The sequence below is a fragment of the Hylobates moloch genome, unplaced genomic scaffold (assembly GCF_009828535.3).
Source record: "Hylobates moloch isolate HMO894 unplaced genomic scaffold, HMol_V3 SCAFFOLD_20, whole genome shotgun sequence".
NCBI classification, from domain to species: domain Eukaryota; kingdom Metazoa; phylum Chordata; class Mammalia; order Primates; family Hylobatidae; genus Hylobates; species Hylobates moloch.
The window spans coordinates 54,143,036-54,160,926 of NW_026652295.1; the positions used below are offsets into that span (position 1 = coordinate 54,143,036).

A 17,891-nucleotide genomic window follows, 5' to 3' on the forward strand; every position below is an offset into this window, starting at 1 on the left:
CTTCATCATTTTCCCTTTTCATAGCTTTCATAATATTGCTATTTTGACACATTCATTATATTACACATTTTCTCCCAGCTCAATGGCCTTGTCTGTATAATGGTTCTTCCATATATTTCCACTCTGCATTTACATTCTAAATGTATAAATTTAAAACAATTCAACATGTGTAAATTGAAAGCACTTCAAAAGCTTATTTCTATAACATTTTTAAATGGGAATTTTTTTCTATCTAGATGATTTGTACTGCATATTTTATCAAAGTTGTGATGTAATTAATGACATATACAATAAGTATATCCACATGAGTCTTCTCGGTATAACCCTGTATAAGAAGCAATTATGAGGTAAGCAAATTACACAGCCCAGAACACAATATTCTAAAATGCCTTAATCATGTTAAGTGTTTAACTGTACTAAAAACCACCATAAAAATCATGATTCTCTTTTAATGGGCAATACAGTATTCTCTTTCACATCAGGCTTACCCGATGTTCTTCCTGCTGCTGCCTTAGAGTTTCATATTCAAGGGCTGGGGCGGGAAGCTGAGAGATGATTGATTGTGTTTCTGTCAGCCATGGCCAAAGTTCTTCATATGTTTCCCAGAATTGGTTAACCAGGGACTGCGCCCGCTCCAGCTGCAGATACCTTTCTGAATTAATCTGGCAGATGGTATCATAGTTCTTCAGTACCTTGTCCAGTTTTTTCTAGAAAATAAAAGGATGAAATGTTTAACTGGTCAGGCCAACGAGCACACACACTCCAGAGTGCTCTGTCCAGCACAGTACACCCGGACAGAGTGGGCATTTGACAAATATGTGTTAAATGAATACATCAGTAAAAGCTATTCAGATTTTAATGGTTTATACGTACAAAAGTTCACTTTAAATTAAAGTGCCTCAAGTTTTTATGAATAAGACACTGAGATCTCCAAAAACAATATGCACAGTTCTCCAGTCATTCTCACAATGGCTTCAAGATTAGAAAACAAGTCGCATGTGATTCTGGCAACATATATTTTGCAGAAAAAAAATAAAGACTACCTTTTGCAAATGAAATTGTCAAAAATTTTAGTTAACAAAATTAATAATATATATATATACACACACATATATATGTGTGTAAGTGTATATATACGTGTGTGTGTATATATATAGAGAGAGAGAGAGGTGGCGGGGGGAGAGAGAGAGAGAAAGAGAAAGAGAAAGAGAAAGAGAAGGAGAGGAATCAAAGCAGAACATTTGCCATTGTGCTATACCCGGATTTAACGGGGCAGTCACAGTGATCTAGATTATGGTATAAACTCATAGCAAAAACTAATAGCAGAAGATAAACCACAATCATAACCCAATAAATCACAGAATAACAAAGAAATTATTTCATGACAATCTGTATTTTTCACATCAGAGTCTTTACAAAAATAATAAAGATTCAATTATAAACAAGCAAATTGCCATTGTAGAGTATACATAAATAAAAGAGTGCATATCATTACATTGTGCATTCTATTATTTTATCTGTGGTCTACCTTAAAAGCAATGCATACTCTTTAAAATATGATTTTAGGCATAGAGATTCCTATTTTTTTTGCCATGCATGGGATATCTTTCCTACCAGAAGGATGAATATACATCAATTTCTTCAGGCTGCTTAGATGTCTGAATATGAATTGAACATTTTTATTTGTGGCTGGTTTTCTGCCAAATTAAAGGATAATTAAAACTACACAGACTGAATGCTTCCTTAATTACTCAGACCATATTTTCCCTATATAGCTTATTGTAACTTTATACAAAATGGATTTCAGCATTAGAGAGAGCCACATATTTTGGTTTTTATTAAGAGGCCCAAATGTCTCTGAAGCACATAAACAATAGTTGATACATACAAAAAACAATAATTTATACTGATGATAATGGTAATAATACAGCTAACATTAACTGAATGCTTAATGCATGCCAGTTAACCAAAGTCTCAAACCTTAATAGTCTTTGTGCCTATTCAAAAAGATTGTCCTCATAGTGATTCTCTTAAGAGATATTCCTTTCACTGTTATTCTATAAATTTGAAAAACGCCTTATTTAAACTAATTATTTTTGCTGCTCAAATGGCAGCTGTGGATAACGGAGAAGTGTTTTTCTAGGACTGAAAGCTCCAACACCTGCTGTTTTTTCAAGAGTCCCACTACCAGTCCACAGACAAGATTATACCTTCATTGATTGCTTTTCCTCTTCACTGCATGCGGTCATGATTTTATGCCCGGATTTAACAAGTTCATCAATAATGTCCTTGTGTCTCAAAATCTCCATGGTGAATGTCTGTGATTTACCAAAATAAAGACAAAAAATAAAACAAGAAATTGTATAACTAAAATGAAAACAATTAGGCTAAGTAGTTAAAAATACCACGTTACACTAGAGAAGTCTTAAAAAGTAAATCATACAGGCACATTTTATAGAGTAGGAGCAGACCAACAGATAATTTATATGGCAATTGGAAATGTATTTCTTCACCTTTTGAACTTGAAGCTGAGCAGAAGTCTGGTCTTGCTCAAGCCTGATGTCACCCAGAGACATCAATTTTTTTTCTGTTTCAGTAATCCAGGATAACTCAGCATCAGCTGCTTGATCAAACTAAACAAAAGATAAATAATTAGGTCAGCACGTTCCTGTTCCTGGTGCCAGAAAATACCTATCTACAGTTCTTTGAAATATCCTTATCACACAAGTGGAAAATCTGAGCTTGTCTCCTCATGGCATCCTAAAATAATTTGTGATAATGACTAAATTTTAAAGAAAGGAGAACTTTCCACAGAGTAATTAAACACAAGCTCTTAAAAAATGTTGGATTTATAGCACTGCATTAATGATTTTAGGACAGCTAGCACTATTGCCTTCTTTTTAGGCAGTCTTAATAATTTGCACCTTAGGAGTACTGTCCAAATGTAACAGTTATGAAAGCCAATAGCCAGGAACCATCTTTTCTTTTTTTATTTTATTTTATTTTATTATACTTTAGGTTTTAGGGTACATGTGCACAATGTGCAGGTTTGTTACATATGTATCCATGTGCCACGTTGATTTCCTGCACCCATTAACTCGTCATTCAGCATTAGGTACATCTCCTAATGCTGTCCCTCCCCCCTCCCCCAACCCCACAACAGTCCCCGGAGTGTGATGTTCCCCATCCTGTGTCCATGAGTTCTCATTGAGGAACCATCTTTTAATCATTTCACCCATCAGTTCAACTGCTATGATATGCAACTAACATTCTGCTATCAAAGTACATAGTTCCTAGCTAAAAGAATAGAATATCCCCATTTATTATACTATTATGTTTATAAATGCATGTGTAAATATACATCTCTATATATGCACAGTATACCCCTAAATGATTCACGTATAATTTTTAAGCATCTCATTTAATAATGGCAGAAAACATTTTTAAGAGCATTCTTAAATATTTTAAGAAATGTTATTTTCCTGATCATAACAGTAATTAAAACAGTAATTTATAAGCACAGTACAAATTCATAAAGCAGAGAAAAACATATAGAAGAAAATTAAAACCTAGAGTTAACACTGCTGGTATTGTAGTGAATTTTCTTCCACAAATCAAGAGAGAAAGATTTGTATAAAAATGTCTGGGATGACACTGTATAAACAGCTTTATATCCTGCTTTTTCATTTACTATGAACATTTCCCATGTCATACTCCTTTAAATGTGATTTTCAAACAATACCATTATATTCTAGCATACCTGGATTTTCATTTCAGCTTTCTGCATTTTTGCTATTATACAAACAACTCTACAATGAATATATTTGCATATAAATTTCTGTTGGCATCTCTAATTAGTTCCTTAGTGTAGATTCCTAGAAGTGACTATCAAGTCAAAGAGCACGAACATTTTCAATGTCTTCCATCGGATAAACCCCAGTGGCTCCCATGAATAAAATGGGCCTGTGACACCACAGTACCAACCATAAATGATCACTGAAATGACCTCAGTTGGAAGAATTAATGAGGAATGAACATTTTGGCTATTCAAGTCCAGCACTGCCAGATCTTCTAACTTTTCAAAGGAATCTGGAAATCCAGATGGGGTGGGAAAACAGGTAGGTGGGGAGAAAGATGGGTGGAGATAAGAAACTAGATTTTTAAAAATTCGTACTTTAAAAACTCTGCAACACTATGCCAACTCATGGGAAGATGGAGTACATTAGCTTTTCTCTGTTCCTCATGATAAGCATACTTACAAATCCCAGGCATTATATATAAAACATATAAAGAAAATTCCACAAAGGGGAGAGAAGAGGACAGAACTACCACGGACCTTGGGCCACAAGGAAGAACACAGTGGTGAATTCTCTGGGATTTTCTTTTTGCCTCACGTATCTAAGACTAAATACTGGAGAAACTGGCAACCACACAAGACTAATGGGTACAAAGTCCCAAAACAAGCCTGCTCTCTCTAGCCAAAGGACCAGGAAAGGAGTAGTCTAGCAAAACAGACAACTTTTAAACAATAACCACTCTATTCCAACCAAACACTACAGAACACTACAGAAAAAATGGTTGCTCCACTCACACTCATGCCAAGAAAGGACAAATGGGGGGCCTACACTTCTATCCTTGCAATGCCATGACAAGGTCCCCAACACTCTTGCTGGGAGATGTTAGAGAATGCCAAGTAGGGAGCCAGAATTTTTATCCCCAGATCATCGTGCCAGTTGAGACCATGTGGGGAGGCTGGGCTTCCACCCCCACTAAGCAGTAACAAACTGCTCCTCCCTCCACTCCTCTGGGGTGATATCAGAGAAGGCCTAGTGGAGAGTCAGGATCTTCATCATCACTCAGTGTGTCACCATCACAGCCACCTGCACCGTGGTACTAGTAGAGACCACATAGGGAGCTGGAACTCCCACTCCCACCCAGCAGAAATGACGAGCCATCTCCTAGGTGTCAACAGAGGTTGAATCGGGAACCTGGACTTCTACCTTCACCTGGTAGCAGCCCCACCTTCTGCCAGAGTGGTTACAGAGGAAGGCAGTTAAAACAGAAAGCTTAAGCTCTAACACTCATAACATCATATAAGAGCCAGGAAAATCTCAAACTGAATTAAAGAAGATAATCAAATAGATGCCAATACCCAGATGGCAGACATGTTAGAATTATCTGACAATGATTTTAAAGCAGCCATGATAAAAATGCTTCAGTGAGTACTTCCGAATGTTCATAGCTGAAACAAATTAGAAATTAGAAGGCTTTATCAACAACATAGAACATCTCAGCAAAGAAAAGGAATATACAGTATAAAGAAGAACAAAATGAAAATGTAGAACTGAAAAATGTAACTGAAATAAAAATCTCAGTGGATGAGCTCAATGAAGGGGACAGACGAAAGAATCAGTGAAGGAAAAGAAATTACCACTTAGAAATAGAAATGGAAATTACCCAAACTGAATAATAGAAAATAACTTAAAAAATAATCAGAACTGCAGGTACCTGTGGAACTACAACAAAAGTCCTAATATTCATGTTATCAGAGTCCCAGAAGGAGAAGAGAAAGAGATTGGGACTGAAAAAATACTTGAACATTCTTGAAATAACATTATAGAAATGGAGAACAGCTTTGTGGTTGACAGAAGTTAGGGAGGGTAGGGTGGGATGGAATGGGTATGGCTCACAGAGCAGCATGAAGGATTCTTGTGGTGAGGGGAATATTCTGTATCTTGACTGTATCAATGTCAATATGCTGCTTGTGATATTTTACTATAAAGATGTGACCACTGGGGAAAACTGAGTAGAGGATACAATGGGATCTCTCTGTATTGTTTCTACAGCTGCAGGTGAACTTAGGTGGGTAACGTCTCACCTATGAGTTCCTATTTGTGTTTTCTCCCTTCCATATAATACTGCCCAATTGCCCTTCAGGTAGAATGTGCTAACGTACACTCCCACAAGCAGTGTTTTGCTATAACCTCATCAACGTGGGGTATAATTTATTTTTTGATATTGAAAATTTAATATCATCAAGCTTATAGGTAGACTTTCTGTAATTATAAGGAAACCAAGAAACCACTTAAAATAATCTATCTTAAGCTGGTTCAGTAATTTCTGTGATATTATTTAATTTCAAATGAAGTTATTCATGAGCAATTATTGATCAATATGAAAACAAAATAAAAACATTTCATCAACTAATTCAGCAGCTTCAGGTGTAGAGAAAGAATCCCCATGAAAAAGAAGTGAAAGAGTCTTCTATGTGGATTCTTACTTTTCAAGGCATATATAATAAAGCTATAGGTAAAAATTGATTATGTGATTCACTTAAAGGATATAAGACTGAGAAAAACAGTTCATCAGGCCTTTCTACCTGAGTGTAAATACTGCAAGATATCTGAATAAAATTTAACAGTTATTTATAAATTTTTTTTTTCTACTGTTCCTGAAAAAAAAAATAAAGTGACACCCTACCCCTCTTGTTTGTGTTCAGCCTGACAGTATTTAAATGAGTGTCCTCATAAAGACAGTCAGGCTGTGAAATATTAATATTAGTTTAACACTATGTCTCCCCTATTTAAAAAAATAAAAAACTTTCCAGCAATAAACAGTATGGTGATGCCATCTAAGGTGCCAAAAAAGGAAAGCTGAAATCCAAACAATGTTTCTTTGATCAAGTCAAACATTTGCTCTGCTAAGGAAAAAAAAAAAAAAAAAAAGAGACTTCAAACAGGTATTTCCCGCCTGTCATTTGAGAAACTTTTAAAAATTATCAAATATTGTTAAGCAACAAAGGGAGTAGCTACAAGATCTACATTAAGTAATTTATAGTAAGGCGAGGCATTTTAGGTCTATGACTCACTCAAATGACTGGTTAACATGTATATTTCTAATGGACCATAAAAATGGCTCACTTTACATGTAAGCAACATGGAGAGAAATACACTAGGCCAAATTTTAGTAAATTTGTTTACTACTCATACAAGTAGTAAAATTTGACTTAACATAAAATGTTGAGAATCTTGGCATCCATAATTGTATTTGGGGAAATACTTTAATAGCATCAGAGGAGCTGAACCACCAACTCTAGCTACTGTAACTTCTGTTTATGTTTGAATTAGCATTTCAGGAATTTTCTAAAAGTTAGTGCAAGACATTTTAAGTAGCTACATCTAAATATGCCTGAAAAACACTCTCTAAAATGGTAACAGCCAGCACTCTACTGAGCACATTGTTCTAAGTGCTTAACATGTAATACCTCCTTTAATCCTGACAGCTGTATCACGCATTACCATTAACTCCATTTCCAGCTTAGCAAAATGAGGTAAAGGGAAGTTAACTAACTTACCAAAGACTACTCAGGTAGTAAATGCTGGGCCTGAGATTCTAACGAAGGCGGTCTGACTTCTGGACTGCCAAATACCACAACTGTCAATACATAATAGGTTTTCATAGAGGTTTAAGGCAAAGTGATAAGCAAACCTTAACCTCAAGGACATCCTTTTTACTCCCTTTCCCTGACTGGGGATCTTATCACTTTCTTTTGATTAGCATTTCCTTCCACTTTGCTTCTCATTATTTATAACACAGCCCATATTTTCCCATCCACAACACCTGGAGGGTCTAAATAAATCTCATTTCCGTAGGAGATGTTTCCTTCTGGTCCTTTAAAAGAAATAAACAGGTGATATTTTTCTCCAGGTTGATTCCTAATGACCCAATGAGTTGTTTGCATTAACTGCACCCAAACCACCAATCCAAGGGCCTTTCTAACAGGGTTATTATGGGGCCCGCTTACATAAGCCAAGCAATTAGAACTGCTGAAAGCAAGCTTGGGATTCCCAGACCCGGTGAGATATACATATTTTAGCAACTACTGACAGTTACACATTATAAGAAGCAAAGGATGATGAATTGCTCTGAGGCTTAAAGAATCAAGGTAGTCTGAATTCAGAACCCAAGTCTGTACATTTTTCAAGCAAAAGTGCCTTTCTCCATTTCCACAAAGCTTGTAGAAAGAAAGCAACAAAGATATGCTACTCTGTGTAGCTTTAAAATGCAAAAATACGTACAGTGTATAACTCAGATAATGGCATGTATTGTAAAAGGGAGGCAGTTCAGCTCAACATCATTATTTACTAAGCTGCCTTGTCCCATTCAGATTCTTCCTAAAAGTAATGAATGGGCCCAACTACTTTAAGAAATAATATCCTTTTTAGAATATCAATGCCCGCAAATCTAGAGTCAGATTTGGGGGATTGGTGGGTGGTATCAGTGAATGTACAAGTTCTTACTCATTCACCCATTACTGAGGTTTTTCAATTATTTCTCAGATAATAACAAATAGGGCCTTCACACCTAAGTTATGAAAGTTCAATTGCATATCTTTTCAAAACTGTTATTGTGATATAGGATTAACAAGAAAGTCTAACCCTGTCAAATCAAAACTTTTTAAAAACCTAAATTTTTACAAAGTATGTGCTAATGAGAAGGTGTCTGTATGTTCCCTTCTGTTCTCCCTTCAAACTTTTAAGTCTTTTCCATGTTTTTCTTGACATCTTCCATGCTGATGTTTATAAGTCAATACATTCTGTGATCGTGGCTTGACAGTTCACAAGGTGCTTATGCTTTCGTTAAATTTCAAAAAGCAGGTTGACATTATAAAGGAGGTATATCTGTATATATGCAACCTTAAAACTGGGAAAAATGTGAAGTATCTTAAGAGATATTTCTGCTCAGAAAACAGAACACCTAGTCATTGAAAATCTAATTTAACTCCCCCTGATTTAACTGGGACAAATCATTACATCTATAAATTTTAAAATCGTGAAGTATCATTCAAGACATGTCCTTACTCCATCACATGTGGCTGTTGGTAGGCTGGGGGCAGGGGTCTGGGGGAAGAGTCACTGTTAATAAAACAAATTGCATATGACTAAAGGTGTGTCTAAAAAGATGAGCTCAGGTCATATCATGTCCCTATTTCATATGGAGAAGAGACTCAGAATGCTAATTTGTTTAAACAATGTAAAACAGATAGTCCAAAATATGTGGCTAATGTCCAGGTCTAAAGATACGCTTTTTTTCATCACTCCTTTTTATAGTTCATGGATGTAGTTATTGGGTAAAACAGAAAACAAACATTTTTATCAAACTGTAGTCTGGTCCTAATTCCAAACATCTATAAGTAGGCAACGTTATAAAATATTTCAGGGATATATTAGCTCCTTTATAAACTTGAAAATTATGAGTTTAGAAACTTGTCTTTTAAGTGCAAAATCTCTGCCACACCAGGAAGACAGGTACCTACTACTCTATTCTTACGTTTCCCTACACGGTAATGCTTTATGATCTTTTTAGTGTTGTATTCTCATCCTCCACAGTCCTTATAGCTGGAAATATTCTCATTATACACCTCCACTTTGTTGTAATAATGGAACCTTCAGATTATTGAAGAAGTTTAGAAAAAAGTGGTTTCCCACCTTCGAGGGTTTTTCTCTATATATAATTTATGAGGAGGCCCAGCAGTGAGGGAGAATGAGATATGGATTAAATTTTAGTTGCTACTCTGCCACTTACTGCTTGTGAGACCACATGCAAGTCACTTTGCCCCATGCATGCTGGGCATGTTCCTCCCAGCTCTAAACATCTGTGTGTCTATGTAGCCTTATTGGAGGTATTTTCATTGGACAGACTTGCAGGCAAAGGAATGAAGATAAAAATACACACATGAACAACCAGAAGATATCAGTGGCATTAAGATGTGTAATCTATTGGTAGTAAGACTTTTACTATATACATTGTCTTTCTCTTTCAAAAGGATTTTACTATATAAATTCTCCTTCTCTTTCAAGAGGAAGACTGGAAGGATACAGACCGAATTGCTTACATATGCTTTCTTTCATGAATTTTTCTATATTCTTTGAGAAAATCTTGAAATTTTAAATAAGGACTGATTCTATCAGAAAAAAAAAAAAATCATTATTTTCCTAAAGGATTCCGGAAGACTTACGCTGACTTACTTTCCAAACCCATGCCTTTGGAAAACATATGCAAAACCTTGAAGAACCTGGCCACAGTTAATGCCCTTGGCACATATCAGAGATTACTAACCAATGAAAACTCAGTCTGTGACTGTGCCCCTATTACTGTCTCACTTTACTGAACCAGCCAACCATAGTCAACTTCTCAAGAAAATCTTACTCCCAAGAGTACAGAATAATTTTCTTGCTGTTTAGAGAAGCCTTCAGCACCAGTTCGGAAACGTTCAAATTCATTTCAGTGAAAAAAATATATTTTTCAATAGTTGAATAAACTTCACAAATAAACACCCTCATTTTCCTATAATAATGAGGCATACAAACTCCTCTGTTTAGAAAGAGTCACACAAATACATTCCTCAAGCATGAATGCCCTCCTTCACTAAAATTTCTTAGGCAGGGCTTTTGCTATCACTGCATTTCATCAGCTGTTGTGATCCCAGAGCACAGCACTAAAATGAGGAGCGGAACATTATGCTTTACAACTAACTATAAATTCCATTTCTATGGCAACATTAGAAAATTAATTTTGGATGCTCCCACAGAATCAGCTTGATTTATGCCTCTTGCTTTTGGCTCATACTAGTAAAAGCTTAGTCGTACACCATCATAAGCTCTGCTCTGAAGTACAGTGCAATGTCATACTACCCCCACACATAAACTTTGTAGTAACTCTGATGACTTAATATAAATATTCACAGAAATTTCAACTAAAGTTAATCAACACATGTATTACAAACTTCTATTTCCAGGACCCCACTCATTGCCCACAGTCTTCCCAGGGAGCTGTGGCTAAGGGCCGAATGCCTATAAAACTCTTGGAGTATACATTCTGCAGGAGTTACAGACAAATTGGAACCTATCATCTTTTCCCCCGTCTGTCATCTTCAGAAAAAAACTTCACATTACCAACAAAGCTGCTTCATTTTTAAAAAGAAAACATTCTCTTTGCCCCAGCTTTCTGTAAATGAACAGTTATACTGACTTACAAAACAATTCACATTATTTACTCACATACATAAAAATTAATATCAGCAATATGCATATGTGTAGACAAAAGCATTTTGTTTGGAAAGCTGGGCTGATCTTCGCAGTGTCTGACTTGGTAAGGATAAATCTGTGAAACAATGAGGCAGATGGCTGTGAACAATGTACAGATTAGCCTTGCCCTGGTGCTCAGACGTCGAAGAAGCCCAGTCAACTTCTTTTCAAATTCACCCTTTCATTTTGGAAGCACAGCAAATGAATGGAAACAGTATTAACAGGCATCTTTGTTCAGGTAAAGGCTCTGGGAACAGCTGGAGAAAATTTATTGCCTAAACAACAAACCATTTCCCCCTACCTGCTGTGATCGCAGAATGGCAGCATCGATCTCCTCCACCTTCTGAGTGATGGTGTCGCTCACTAATCGGTAGCGCTCATTGTCCTCGGCTACCATTTTCTCAAGTCCTTCTCTTGCCCTCCATGGTACCAGTTCCAGCAAAGCACTGCTCACTTCATTAAGGGAGTCCAGTAAGGCTTTGTTGTTCTTAGCTTCCTTCTTCAGTTCCTGAAAACATACAAATAAGTAACACTTAAGAGCTTCAACAGACTTTTCCTTTAACTGTTCTTGGAGCTCAAGTCCTTTGCAGGCGAATAATGTGATGCTTTGCCCCACTCCCCCCCTCCCTTAGTTTCAGTTGAGTTAAATAAACCTTTTTTATCTAAAGCTATTTTGCAAAAAGAAAAATGTTTCCTGAGAAGTTCAAAGAACAATTCATTTGTCGACGTGGCAAGATTTTATCTTTGAAATTTAATATAAATATTTAAAATTTCAGAAGCAAAAACAAGCAAGTTAACATGTATTATTCTTTGCTTTCTGGGAACCTCTAAGTAATCAGGTAACAGAAAGTAAAATGAAGAGGATATTCCAAGCCAGAATTAAGTGACCCTCAAAATGACGACAAACTGGCTTTAAATCATGACAAGAGAATCATTACGGGCTCAGTGAGCCTGACCTCACCAACTCCCTTTCACCCACATGTGATCATACTTCAAGGAAGATAAAAACAGAGGCTGATGTCTTGGAAAAGAGGAAGGATTATCATGCAGTATACTACTTTTGTGATATAATTAGAAAACCCACCCCATGTTATCTTATAGAAATATTGGTATTCCAACCAAATTATGTGTGTCTCTGAAACAATGATCATTTTCCATTTTTTTTTTCTGTTTTCATCATTCTGTCCCTTGGGTAATAAACTATACTCCCAAGTAGAAGACTCTTGCAACCATTATTATATACTGTTTTCATCTCTGGGCTCCTAAAACTTTAAACAGTTGATCTGCTGCCAATTTCTATTGGGTCTCCACCCACCAAGGCATCCTTCAGCATATGTAATGACATAAGACAAATATAATTTTATTTTTGTGTGAATAAGACTGCCTAAAAGACTAATCCAAAATGCAGAAATCAGAGCTTACCTTTTGTCTCATTTGTGCTTGACTTGCTTCTTCTCCTTTCAGAACCTGAGTTTCATATGAAAGTAATTCCACCTCCACTTTGTCCAGCCAGGTACACAGCTCTTCGTGTGTGGAGTGCAGCTGCCTTGCAAGCTGCAGCGCCTGTTCCAGAGTCTTGGCCACATCAGTGCTCAATTTAGTAATGTCTTTGTACCTTGCTTTAATGGCTTCCAATTTATCTTGAATTATTAAAACTTCATCACCTAAAATTTCAAAGTCACGTTATTTCTTATGAAAGAAAAAAAGGCAGGGGGAGGGTTTCTTCAGATATTATGGAACACTGATGAAATTTCTACAGAACAAAGGGAGACATTTTTCTAAAGATAATCTTACTCAAGAGAAGTCCTTTTCTAAATTTTAATCTTTCCCAAGATTTCTGGCAAATCTAAATCACTCTGAAAATACAAATGTAGAAACTGGAAAAGGCTAAGTGTCTTTAGCTATGTGGAAAGCAGTACTTTTGTATCTATCTGTATGAGACTTTGTTTTCAAAGAAGAGGGGTTAAAAACTGCTTGAGTTCAAATACTGACTTCATACATGGCTTAAAAGCTGGGTTACTTTGGGCAAGATACTTAGCCTCTCTGCTCTTAGTTACTCAGCATCACTCATCTGCACTATTCCAACAGATCTTTATTTGCCTCTACCTCATTTTTTGACACACAGAAAAATTGTGTCCTGGGCTTCAGACTTCCAGCTCAAGGCTCTTGATTTTACATTTAATTTCTTCAATACATAATGAACGGTACTTGCCCCCAAAATACACATATTGCTGAACTGGATATAGGTATAGTGAAATTCCTATGGCCAAAGGAATCACTAAAACTAGTTTCCCTGAGTTGTCCTAAAAATCTCATCTAGATACTAAACTGTGTAACAGTTTTCTTAGTGATTCAGACATGAAGAAATGAAGCCCGTGTATAGCGATGCACATAGCCATACTGTGTGTCACTGCAATGCAATCTATCTTAAAAAGAAATTGTCTACAACCTGGGCTTCTCTGATGAGTTCCCGTGCCAAAGTGCTTTATGTTATGAGTAATACACACAACCTCCATCAAGAACTCAAGTGAGATCATGAGAAAAAAGTGAGATCATATCCTAACCACCCCCTTGATTGGTCTTCAAAGCATTCTCCAGAATAAAAGTCTTGGAATGGACCAAAAATCATAAAGTGTTTTGGTTTTCTCCCATCTCTAAAATATTTTGAAAACAATATAAAATGCTGACCACATGATGATTTGATTTGAAAGATATCTCACCTGTGGTTTGTTTAAGTAGTTCTAAACCGTTTAGTAAAGCCTGATCTACATTTTGTTTCCTGAGTAAGATGTCCTCTTGCAGAACCTGAAAACACAGGTACCATTTTTATGTGGGGGGGGAAAAACATTTAAGTTAGCATTAACATTAGTTAATCTCAGAGAACTTTAATTAGATTTCACAGAGACATATTTGAGTAAATATCTCACATTTTCAAATGTTCTTATTGTTCCCATGTTTAGACCTCTTCTTTTCACCACTGTGCCCCATGTCCATCTACCATAATTCACAGCATATTCCTTTTCAGAAAATACTTAGGGCCCTATGAAAATGGGCTTTGTGGACGTACTGAAGTACTGGTTAATATAGGTCTTTGTATACAACAATAAAATAACAAAATGAAAAGTGAAATATCCAGCTAATTGGATAGAGTCACTCTTTGCTTTAAAATGACTTCATTAAAAGTAATCTGTATAACAGTCTTTTTTTGAGTACAACAATTCATCAAAATCATCATAAACATAAAATTGCACAGAAATAAGGACTAATGACAATTGAAATGAAAAAATAAGATAAAAATAAAATAAATCAAAATACCCGAAGTTCAGACTGCTGCTTCCATAGCCCCTCAGTGCTGTAATCCTGGACTGAGAGCTTGCTCAGTTTGTCATGCACTTCATTCAGCCAGTTCATCAGTTCAACTTCATCTTCCCCAAAAATCTTAGCATTACATAAGGCCTGCTGGAGGAGCTCAGACCTGCTGTGACTTTTCTCTTGAATCTCAATGTACCATACTTGAGAGAAGTCTAATTTACTCTGCACCATATCTTTATCCTCCCTGGAGCTCAAAACCTTTAAGGACTGGCCAATGCTAACAGCCTGGTGTAAATGTTTATTGTGATTGATGATGTCATCTTCTAAGGCCTAAGCAAAGTTTAAAAAAATAAAGAAGAAAACAAAAAGAATGGACAAATAAAAATGAAAACATAAATAAAACTAAAGCATGACATGTGAAATGGATTTAGTTTGCAATTAAACAAAACAATAGTACATAACTCAAATTTATGTCACAAAACCACACAATAAAAACTGAACCTCGCTAATGTGTGATTTATATCTTACTTTGTGCTGTGCAATTTGTTCCTCAAGTTTAGATGCTTGGGTTCCTATGGGTTCACAATTCACCAGCCTCTTTTCTATGGTTGTAAGCCACTCGTTCAGTGGTTCTAAGGTTTCATGAAATTGCTGTGCTACCACCGAGATACCTTCCAACTGACGATTCCTACAAATGTGCCAAAAGGTCATTTAGGGATGAAGAATGTGTGAAATATTCAACAAAAATCTTCAGTCATGCTCCTGCAATCTATTCTAAACATTTTCTGTAGAAACTATCTAAGGTTAAAATTTAAATCTCTTAACATTTAAAGAACATATTAAAACAATTCTTCTGTTAAAAAAATTAAAGTTGAACAACAGGTCATCCTCAAGTTCCTGAATCTCATGAAAGTCTGAAGTAATCTTCTGTAACAATACATGCAATAATTACAGTTCTAATAATGACAGCAATGTTATAATAATAACAGCAGTAATAGTAACGACAACAGGTAAAATTCATTGAACACATATTCTGTGCCATGCCCCATTTTAAGTGCTTTATATATTAATTTCAATTGGAGCAACGGTTACTGAGATTGCTCTTAATCAAATGGTCAAAACTGGTTTGAAGAGCACACATAGCTTCTTCCTCCTGTGCATAGTGGAATTAATAGTGATTCCTATTTTATAAAAGCGCAGGGTTAGGTTTACTTCTCAAAAGCAATATTAATATTTTATGTATTAAAATATCATGAACAGGGGAGAAGTATTCATTGGACTTTTACTGGTACTTTAAAATACCTTTGGAAATACGTATCCTCAGTTGCAGAGGACTAAAGCTAAAACCTGTTTCCGGCCGGGCGCAGTGGCTCACGCTTGTAATCCCAGCACTTTGGGAGGCCGAGACGGGCGGATCACGAGGTCACGAGATCGAGACCATGGTGAAACCCCGTCTCTACTAAAAATACAAAAAATTAGCCGGGCATGGTGGCGGGCGCCTGTAGTCCCAGCTACTCGGAAAGGCTGAGGCAGGAGAATGGCGTGAACCCGGGAGGCGGAGCTTGCAGTGAGCAGAGAGCAGAGATCGCGCCACTGCACTCCAGCCTGGGGGACAGAGCAAGACTCCGTCTCAAAAAAAAAACAAAAAAAAAACAAACAAAAAAAAAAACCTCTTTCCGCTGTCCTCAGTATTTATCTAGAGCAAACTATTGTTCTGGTCTGTATACAGAGTACCTGATTCAGTATCAAATCCTGTATACATAATTTCTGCTGGGATCAAGAGATATTACTGCCTTAACTTCTTATCATGTTAAATTTTCAGGGAATTACATGTTTTGAAAAATTAGCTATGAGGAAGAAGGGAATTACAGAAAATTGGCACAAGCTATTAAAAATAATTTCTATAACATATCACAATACACACATATTTTTAAAAACTTTCAGTTGATACATTTGATCCTAAATATGAATAAAATTACTATATTCATAATTACCTCTGGATTATCACTATCTGTGACCTTTTCTTCTAAATTCAAATATCCAATCATCTAAAATCAGTGGAAATAACTATGCTGTGATGGGATTTCACTTACTAGGATTTAAACTGTCCACAATAAATCTGGGCATGAATCATAACCATTACCAATATCCCTCAATTTAATAACTCTGTGAAGAAAGTTTTAGGAAAAGAAGACTAGTTATGGTAGTAAAGCAGAGATCTAGACATTCACTCATTTATTATTTTAAAATTACTGAGAGTATCTCCCATGGCAGCCAGGGCACAGCACCCAGGGCATTACGCAGAACGGTTAATCTGTTGACACATATTGGAGGACAACATGAGATTTTTCACCTCTTTGGGAGCCCTTCATTCTATGGCCCTAAAGCTATAATTAATTATACTCTGTATGTGAAGTCTAGACAAATCCTTCTCTTCACTATTCTGGTTCCAAAGAAGGTGAGAATTTATATAACACACTCATTCAGGTCAGTGATTCTTCTATTTTCATCTATTTTCAACCCAACCAGCCTAGGTGACTACTCTTCAATGTAGCTACAATTATGGCTAGTCAATGTGGCATCAATGCAGATACTGAAATATGGGTTGGGGTTTTGTAATAAAATTGTTGAGAACAAACACCCAGTGGAGCCAGGCTCTAGGCTTCCTAGCCTTCATGAAGTTAGAGTACCCTTCTACCTTCTTTGTTTCCTAGCTCCCATTCCCCTCTAAAACTTAGCTTAACTGTCATTTCCCTGCCCCAGGATAGGTTCTTCCTGTCATATGCTCCCACAGCAACCTGTGTTTCTACTTTGAGACATCACATTTATCATTACTTCTCAATGGCTATAAACCCTCTTAGACTGTACCCTATCTGACGGCAGAAATGATCTGCCCAGCTCACCCCTATAACACAAGACCTAACTCTGTGCCTGATGCATGGTAAGCAGGCAGTAACTATGTAATAAACAAAGTAATCACCCCCAAGGGAAATGCTTTTCTTTAAAAGTTGGGATATAGCGGTGACAAGCCATTACCATTAGAGGAATGAGGAAAGAGGCACTACAATCTTTGCTATCTCTGTTCACATACATGATAAACATAGGAAAATCATGATTTGAAGAAAAGTATTACCAAAATACAAAATGTCAGTTTTGTAGACAGAGGCCACTGCTACTCTTTCAAAAGAACTGGAAGTATATAAGTTACCTTGTTTCAGCTTTATTAAGCAATGCCTCCCATCTACTATCCAAGAGACTGAGCTGTTTCAAAATCTTCACTTTATCTGCGGGCTCTGCTGTTGTAGCAATTTTTTCTCCTTCTCGTTTGATTACCTCCACCGTAGATTTTCGGTCATCCAACAATCTCTGGAGAAGCTTGAGACAAAACATTAAATATAAAAAAGCAAGGGAATAATTGTATGAATATAAAGTAAAATGTATTCTAAGTACATTTGAAATATGACAAAAATGTATTTTGTATGTATGCACATA

The 17,891-nt window shown here is 36.3% G+C and overlaps 1 protein-coding gene across 23 annotated transcripts in view; it reads right to left on the reverse strand.

Annotated features, from left to right (window-relative positions):
* Window positions 1-17,891, reverse strand: part of DST (dystonin) — a 495,141-nt gene that overhangs the window by 56,349 nt on the left and 420,901 nt on the right. For 19 of the 23 annotated variants that reach the window (XM_032140288.2, XM_032140274.2, XM_032140272.2 and 16 more), the window contains 9 exons: window positions 17,608-17,774; window positions 14,928-15,087; window positions 14,403-14,729; window positions 13,808-13,892; window positions 12,510-12,751; window positions 11,389-11,595; window positions 2,514-2,633; window positions 2,211-2,318; window positions 489-707 (listed from right to left, as the gene is read on the reverse strand). In XM_032140288.2, coding sequence (XP_031996179.1) covers window positions 489-707; window positions 2,211-2,318; window positions 2,514-2,633; window positions 11,389-11,595; window positions 12,510-12,751; window positions 13,808-13,892; window positions 14,403-14,729; window positions 14,928-15,087; window positions 17,608-17,774 — 1,635 coding nt within the window. The remainder of the gene's footprint in view (window positions 1-488; window positions 708-2,210; window positions 2,319-2,513; window positions 2,634-11,388; window positions 11,596-12,509; window positions 12,752-13,807; window positions 13,893-14,402; window positions 14,730-14,927; window positions 15,088-17,607; window positions 17,775-17,891) is intronic. The other 4 variants (XM_058432041.1, XM_058432037.1, XM_032140293.2 and 1 more) reach the window with 1 other exon arrangement.